Source organism: Micromys minutus, assembly GCF_963924665.1.
Source record: "Micromys minutus genome assembly, chromosome: 12".
NCBI classification, from domain to species: Eukaryota; Metazoa; Chordata; class Mammalia; order Rodentia; family Muridae; genus Micromys; species Micromys minutus.
In genome coordinates this window covers 16,526,516-16,535,669 of record NC_137981.1, presented here as the reverse complement: position 1 = coordinate 16,535,669, position 9,154 = coordinate 16,526,516, and the positions used below count along the sequence as shown (strand labels likewise).

Genomic DNA, 9,154 nt, shown 5'->3' with positions numbered 1-9,154 from the left:
TGTGAGGCTTTTCACACATATTGGCCACTGAAAAGAGCTCCGGGGAGTTGGCTTTCCTATGTAGTAAATGAAGTCTTTTATCTTGATTTATCATTTCCTGGATTTCCTCCTTCATGGTACCATATAGTGTGTTAAATGTAAGTGAACTACACATAAACGCAACACTGGAAAGATGTGCTGCATTCAAGTCTGAGAGAAGATGTTGTTTATTAAAAGCCATCCGGCCCTAGAAACCCCCACGGGTACCCCCAGAGTCAGTCACAGATGGAAGCACTTTATCTTTTCCTGCCGAACCAGAAAAATCACATGAAAATTCAGTTGCTCTTCAGACAGCTATTCCGAAGCATGATTATTTGTTTGTTTGGTTATGTCTGGGTTTTGCCTGGTACCACAGACAAGTCCCAAACGTAGGAACATCTGCTTAGCTTCCAAAGTGCTAAAGGCATTAACCCAAACTCGCACTCTCCATGCTTGTCATCTGTTTGCTGGAGACTAACTGTCATGGCTCATTCTGTGACCGTTATGAAAACACCTGTTAGAGTTCTGTGATCATAGCCCATGCCGACATTCAGTGCTTTGGGGTCAGGAAAGGAGGGAGGTGATGATCAGAGTGAATGGACCAAAACTGCCATTCTCGGTTTTGATTAATAGCATCAGTCTCTAAAGGGTGAGCTACGCCCACATGTAACTGCTCAGAGAAATCTAGAATGTTGGGGGTGAGGAGAGACATATTTGTTGTACAATGCTTTCCTGCTAATCGGGTAGCGAGATATTATGTATATGGTTAGGAATAAATTCTTGGGTGTCTTCATCCCATCGACAAGTGACAACTGGATAACCGGTCATGAGGGTGGTTCTGTATGTACAGTTTACCATCATGTTCCCACTTTCTAAAACACACCACACTCCATTTACTAGATTCATGCCTTTTCTGCAAAATTTAACGCCATTTTTACACTGCACCCGTTCACCGTAACAGGCTTTCGTTAGCTCTTCATAGGACACTTCTACAATGTAGTGCTCTGGGTAGCAGTGCCCTTTATAGTGAATCTGTTTAGTCCTGAGCTCAGAGCCGCAGTAGTCCTCAGACAAAGGACGCTCTCCAACAGTGATCATTTCTATGATTCTTTTTCTGGTAGGCGGTTTGGTAGGCCCTGTACTCTCAAGTTCCCTAAACAAGTCACGAAGCTCTGGCTCTAGTTCATATTCCCTGTAATCCCAATAGTTTTCCTGCAGCTTCAGTGGCAGCGGCAGCAGCAGCAGCAATGGCACAAGCCAGACGCATTTGATGACCAGAGACTTCATTTTTTCTTTTTGCCTGTGGAAGCAAAAATTGGACATGAGCAGAGACATTCTATTAGGGTGAAAAGTTTCTTTCTATTTCCACACAGAGACCACATATGCTAACTCTCACAGTTTGGCACTCCGAGTATGTAGCACACTGAAAAACTGTTAGACTTGAGATTGCAGAATTTATGTGAAGATGTCCCTAATGTTGACTCTAAAATAAGTGTGTTAGTATGGAGTAGCAGATAAAGGAGTGAAATGTGAAAGAAAGAGACAGAGCTAGGGAAGGAGAGTGGGAAGAAGTGAGGGGAGGTGGGAGGAAGGGGAGGTGGAAAGGAAATTAGTCAAAGGGTGGGAGAGGGTTGTAGAGTGGGCAGGTGACACCCACAATGAGGGTAGACCATAAGCTATGACAAAGACTTCCCATATATTGCTGATGTTGGAACAAAGAATAGACATTCTATTTGCCTTTTGTCATTGGCACCTTCTTACTTTTGAATCACAGCTATAGCAAACCAGAAACACGAGCCCATGTGTAAAAAAGGTGGGAAGATGGTTGTGACAAATTTGCAGATTTGCGTTCTGATCTTATTAATTAGGAAAGGCAATAGAAATGTGTAGAGAAGGTCAGAAGGTGGGGCACACAGTGGGAAATGAAAGGCAATAGGGATGTGTAGAGAAGGTCAGAAGGTGGGGCACACAGTGGGAATGAAAGGCAATAGGAATGTGTAGAGAAGGTCAGAAGGTGGGGCACACAGTGGGAATGGAGAGACTAGGAAGTTGAACACATAGGTACAGAGGGAGGAAGAAAAGACATATTTCAGACTGGTGGTGTTGAGTGGTCATTTCATCGGGACATGTTCATATACCTCCCTATACCTCCATCAACATCACACTAACAGCCAGAGAGCTCAACTCAAAGTTGAGAACACACAACCTCTGCAGCATCTTGAGCAAGAGTAAGCAAATCAACACACGTGATCAACTAGAGTCTGGAACTATCTACTTACCTACTGAGAATCTACTAAGAAAATGGCCTTCAAAATATTTATCACATTAGAGTTTCTAGAACTTGCAAATCCAGTGCTGGTTAGGATGCAATTTATTATGCAGCCATGAGTTTTTGATCAGGAGAAAAATAATCAGGCTACTTTTAAGAAAGAGGTGACAGACAAAATGGTTAAAGGTCATATGTCTCTTGTAAGCAAGTTTTTAATACCTGAACTTTCAAATGAATAATTTAACAAAGAATCATAGTAATAGGTATGGGGGGCACAGCCATTTACATAAGTGGAAAACTTTGGAAATTTGAGAGTCTATCGGTATGGGAAATATTAAACTGAGTCTGACATTTGGAATGGTAACATTTACGCATGTCAACTCTAATAATTGTAGTTCAGTAACTATTATTAAATAGGTATTTAACATTCATGGAACTACATTTTCTTGGAGTAGACTGCATTCCAATCTTCACACATCCATCACACTATGGTATTTTAGAGACGCACAGTAAAGAAATCTCTGCTTCTACAGGACAGGGCTTGGAGAGTCTAGGTAACTGGAAGTGAAATCCTCAGCACATTATCTTATACCCAAAGGGCCTGTACTGACTCACAGAGGAGGGATGTCCCAGGGGCACAGGAGGAGAGAGTTAAAACCCTTCACCAGGCTCTTGCTACCGTCTTCTCTCCACTTCTTTGTAGATCAAATGTGTTCCTCTGTGGGTGCTCTGTGGAATGGCAGGGCCGGGCACTGCCACCTTTGTGCCCTCTTCTAGGGTCACGGTGTTCCCACTGTGCAGCCCTCCCCATCGACTCTTCTGATTGGTCTTGCCTCTGTCACTTGAGTAAATCGGTGATTTCTGACTAGTCAACCATACTTTTCTTGAGGAAATAAAAGCAAAACTGCGATGAAAATCCCAGCAGAACTTCAGTTGTAGGCAGAAGAGCTGCTCCTACTGAACAGCAAACCGGTGAGGGCCATGGGCATTGTGTGGGTGGAGAAATCAGAACACTGAACTCCGTCAGCCTCATGGTCTGTAATCATTGCTACACTTCAATTGTGTATGTCGGGAAATATGGGTGCATGTGACCCATGGTGACATGTGGAGGTCAGAGGGTGACTTGTGGGAGTTGCTGCTCTCTTTCCATCATGTAGATTCTGGGAATTGAAGAGAGGTCTTCAGGCTTGACAAAGAGGACCCTCACCCTCTGAGCCATTTTATCAGCCCCATCTCACCATCTTTTCCTTACCTCCCCATCTTATTCAGTGAAAATGTAGATTACATAAGAGAAAAGGAGGTCTTAGTAAAGTGTTATTTATGAATGAATTCTTTCTTACTAATTTCTTTTTTAAGATTTATTTATTTTATCTTATATATGTATGTACATTTCACTGACTTCAGACACACCAGAAGAGGGCACCTGATCTCATTATAGATGGTTGTGAGCCACCATGTGGTTGCTGGGAATTGAACTCAGGACCTCTGGAAGAGCAGTCGGTGCTCTCAACCTCTGAGCCATCTCCCCAGCCCTTGTTTAGCTCTTTAAGGTATAAGGCTATATAACATTTTAAAAGACTGTGATAAGTAGGAACATTTTTCCTGCGAGTCAGTGTCCTGGACACTGTAGACACCCAACTCAACCTCCAGTTACATTTTCTTCCCCCGCTAAAGTCAGAGATGAAAAGAAGATGAAATACGTAATGTGTAAGGTTAAAATTCTGACAAATTTGGGTTTTATTTTTAAATAATAGATAGTAGAAGACAAAATACTATAAATCTCTGTGTCTCACACAGCACATACATACAACCCAAACAGACACAGATATACTTACACAAACTGTACACACACGCGAGAGCTCAGACAAGATGCCATATGGATTCCTCAGCTTATATAGCTTTAGGAAGTAAAGTAATTTTCAAAGGTAAAAATTGTTGTTTTCAGGACAAAACTAAATCTTTTTCATAATTTGAGGTAAGAAATACCCTTACTACGTAAGCCATAGGCATCAAGGAACTTATGGTGGTAGAGGATATTCCACATTCAAGGATGGAATCAGACCTCTGGATACATAACATCACATCAAAGCAAAGGGCACCACCAGCAAGTATTCTCACAGCCAACGGACAGCAAGAGGAGAACTCAAGACCAGCATCAGCTCACAACCGTGCACACAGTGTATTATTTACTTCTCAATTTAGAGAAAAGGCAGACTATATGTGTTTATATATGTATATACATTTGTGTGTATGTATGTGCCACTTGTGTCTGCACATGTGCATATATGTGTGTGGTTATGTGTGTGCCCATGCATATATGTGTGTGAATGTGTTTATATGTTTATGTGTGTATACACATGTGTGTATGTGTGTGTGTGTGTGTGTGTAACTTGAAAGTAACAATACAGCTAATGAAACAAAGGAGACAGGTTTTGTCTACATAAAAACAGCATGAGATATATTTATAGTTATGAAAATATTTTATTTCAATAATGTTTGGCATGTTCTTGGCTGTATTCAAGTAAATACCTGTGTTTTCATGAAGTATTGCAAATTTGCATCATGTTATCATTGATAAAACTGAATTGAAGGTACTGAGATTATTTTGGATTATTTCCTACAAATACATGAAAATAATAACCTTAAAATAGTTATTTTAAAAGAAAATGTTTTATATAACTGTATGAGTCAGATGTCATATTATCTCAAAATTACAAAAATAGGGAGAGAGAACAGACTAGTCCAGCATGAGGAAGTTCTTCAGCACTAATGGAACAAGTGTGCACATACACACATGTACATGATACACATGCACACACCTATACATAAAATATCACACACATGCATAAACACACTACACACATGCACACACATACAGACAGACATATACACACATAGGTGCACACACCACAAATGCACACATACATGCAGGCACCACACATACACACATGCATGCACACCACACAAGCAAACACATGTATGCACATATCACATGTACTTATGTTCATGCACACACTAAGTGCACACACTACATGTGCACACACACATCACAGTACACATACATATATACCAATATACACACACAAACACAGAGACACATGCACATACCACACAAACACACATAAATCACATGCCACATACATACACACCTATATGCATGCATGCATACTCTACATGCACACTCCACATGTGCATGTTCACACCACACAAACACATACATATGTATGCACATGCCATGTATAAACATGCACACATGAATCCATGCAACATACAATAAACTTGACTTCACACAAAACGTAATGAAATCTGTTTAAAGCCTGTAGCTGCTCAACAGAATTATTTGATTTTATGCTGAAGGTTTTAAACTGTTTCTGTGGGAAAAGGAGAAAGAATGAAAAACAGTGGTACAACTTTATAGCCTCCTATGACTTTGTTATCATTTTAAAAGTAAAGAGTTTTTGAACAACCTGATTTGGCAATGTTCGGGAAACTATTCAAAACAATATCACAATAAGCAGGAACTAATGAGCAAGGGCAGAGAATGGGTTCAGCAAGTGAAGTCTTGCAGTGTGAGCCAGACAGTATGGGTTCAAATCCCCAGAAACCACATACGAAGCTGGGCGTGGGGTGTTTGCCCTGCAACCCCAGTTGTGGGGCTGGAGACAGGCAGAGCCCAGGGACTCTCTGGTCAGCCAGTCTAGCCTAAGGAGAGATTCAGAGGTGGGGCTAGACCATGTGCCAAAAGAAGGCCTGAAAGTGGAAGGGGACTTGTTGATAAGAAGTTATCCAGCAAAAGAGGAAGAGCGATGAGAGGGGAAAGCCTTGAAAACCACTAAGATTCATCATATAAAGTGTTGGTAGCCGTTTGTGCTACACCCAAAGATGGCACCGGCTTCCTGCCGATGATTCAGCAAACAGAGCTGTTGTCCAGCCCGAGGGACGTAGTGCGCATGTACCACGCACGTCACAGCCCGCTCTCGGGGCATGCTAATGAGATACTGGAGGGCGCACCAATCAGGTAGTGACACAAGTCTCCTGGGCATATATAAGCAGTGCACTTTTCTTCCTCGGGGTCCCCTGCTCAAGAGAACTGTACAATAAAGGTTGTTCACAGAAGAATCCTGTTGCCTCGAGTCATTCTTGCTGGCGAGACATTAGGCACACGACAATAAAGATATGAAACTGTCACACAGTAAGAAATATCAAAATTAAGGAGAAAGATGGAGAAACTCGCCCAAACCTCTACCATTCACAGGTGTGTACACACGCACAAGTACCCACCCCATACATATGCACTGGATTGGGTGTGTGATATCAGGTATTGACTTTTTATGAAAGTTAATGTTTCATAATTCGTGTAAAAATGAATGTGCAGTATGCATACATTGATTCGCATCTGTTGTAGAGAACCCTCTCATGACACACACAAGAGAACGAGCCAGGGAAGGTCTCTGACAAGTATTATGGCATAAACAACCATCAGATGCCGGATGTATATGACCTGTCACTTAAACCTAAAGCTGGGAATACAAAGCTATCTCATCCCGATGATTTTAACTGAGAGCAGAAGGCTCTCCCTAAATGTCGGCAGCAGCATCCTACGTGCTGGTCGCCAGGTGAAAAAGAAGAAAATGAGTTTACCCACAACCTTTCTCTCCTTGAACCTAATGTGTCTGTACTGTGAGATTAATGTACAAACATTACTTCTTTTCACATATTTACTGTAAAACCTTTAAATTATTTCCCCAAACCTTTCTATTAGTTTCTACGACTACTGTAACAGATTTCCACAAATGTGTTGCCTTAAAACACCATACACCGTACACTGGGCCAGGTTGTGGTAGCACGAGCCTTTAATGCGGGGACTCAGGAGGCAGAAGCGAGCAAAGCTCTGAGTTAGAAGCCAGCCTGGTCTACAGAGAGATCGCCAGGATAGCCAGGGCTACACAGAGGAACCCTGTGTTGAAAAACAAACAATAAATTGATTTTCTTACGGTTCTGGAGGACCAGAGTCTGAAATCCACATTACTGGGACCAGTGAGGTGGTTCAGAGGGAAAAAAAAAAAAAAAAAAAAAAAGGGATGGGTTCTCTGAGCGCATGCGCACTTGGTAGCAGAAGCCATAACCGTGGTAGACGCATAGTGCGCCTCAGAGGGTGAGTGCTGTCACCAGTGGACAGAGGAAGAGAAACCTGGGCCTGGTCTGCTCGTTATGCTGACACCACCCGGAGTGGACAGCGGCAGCAGTACAACCCCTTTCTGGGACAGCCCTGCAAGACACCACAAAGCAAAGTCTTCACGGTGCACCAAACTTCAGGCGGCACATGTGGTCACACATTCTGTCTGGATGGAGACATGACTAGATGTGTAACTGTTCACTGACTCGCTTGGGGGATGGTCTCTGATTGGGCCTGTGGGGATTATGTTGATTGCATTGGTTGATGTGGGAGAAGCCATCTTAAGTGCTGGCATGACTAATCTCTGGGAAGAGAATCCTGAGCAGTCAAGGAGGAAAACGCAAGTTGAGTTTATGGAAAACCGATTCTTCTTGGACAGTGACCGTGAGTGCAGTATCAGACCTGCCACATGAAAGTGTCCCTGGAATGGACTCACTGAGCACAGCGTCCAACCTGTATCTTCAGTTATTCGTCAGGACCCAGGCATCTCCCTAAACCAATTTCCTCCTAATACCACATGCTAACTGAGCTCTGATTACATATCAGTTACTTAACAAAGTAACTGTGAACCGTTTAAGCAGCTGCTACACTGACAAGAGAATCCAGCTCGAAAGTCCGGGAATGTTAAATGTGGTTACAGTCATTACTGATTATTAACAATACTATGTAATATCTATAATTATAATTAATCACAACATAAATAATTATTAATTATTAATCACTATAATTAATCACTATAATAATTATTGTATATTATATTAGTATATATTAATTATTAATCACTATAATTATTGTAACATAATTAATTATTGTTAATTAATTATAGTATTAATGGTACTATATTGATTAACTGTCAGCATCTTGTATTTTCAACAGAATGAGAATTCTGTATCAGTATCAAAATATCGGGAATATCAACATATAATGAGCCATGTGTTGCAAGAATAACATAGCATTCATTTGCATGCTTTTATTTCAAATAGGAATGTTTTCTTTTTAAAGTTGCCTTGGGATGAAGGGAAGACATAAGAGGGCCAGCAGGCACACACATTTGCACAACAAGTAACAACATGGTAACTGTCTGTGCTTCATGCGCTGTTAACTCTGAGGGCTTAAGACTGGTGAGAAAGCACAGAGATTAAATATAACCCTGCTTGAAACTTGCCACAAACTTGACCCTCGTCACTGCCTTCTGTATTTCCCCGTAGTTCGCCCTCTACAGGCTCAGCTCTAGAGCGGCTAGACTGTGACAAGAGCTTTGCTTCCTCTCTGCAGCCGTCCAGAGATAGGAATGCAGGCTGGACAGTGCTGGACCTGTTGATGCTGAGACATCTCCTGGAGGACAGGGTGTGCTCAGGGGCACACACAAGCTCACATTCCCTGAAAGAGCAAGACTGAGATGTACCTCCCCCTCCTTCACTATCTGACCTGGAGTTTCTCTCCTTACCTTTGTCCCCTGGGGCAGACTCAGCTTTGGGGCAGCTTTATAGCTAAACTAGGAAGGAATTCAGTTTGTGAGAGCGAGAGGAAGAATATGAGTGTGTGATCTAGGACCAGCTACAAGTTTTAATTAACTTGTGCTGTATTGGGTTATTCTGTTTCACTCATCTGGTTAGTACAGTGTTCACCCTGTACCAAAGATGTGTGACGCAGAAGAAAAGAAGCAACAATGACCACGGACAGCCTGTGAT

At 42.0% G+C, this 9,154-nt stretch overlaps 1 protein-coding gene across 1 annotated transcript; it reads right to left on the bottom strand.

The window, feature by feature from the left end:
- Positions 1–753: 753 nt before the first annotated feature.
- RNASE9 (ribonuclease A family member 9 (inactive)) lies at positions 754–1,305 on the bottom strand (the record flags this gene model as incomplete). Its single annotated transcript, XM_080926341.1, has 1 exon — positions 754–1,305. One exon carries the CDS (start codon positions 1,303–1,305, stop codon positions 754–756), a length of 552 nt encoding a protein of 183 aa, XP_080782467.1.
- Between the last annotated feature and the right edge of the window lie 7,849 nt (positions 1,306–9,154).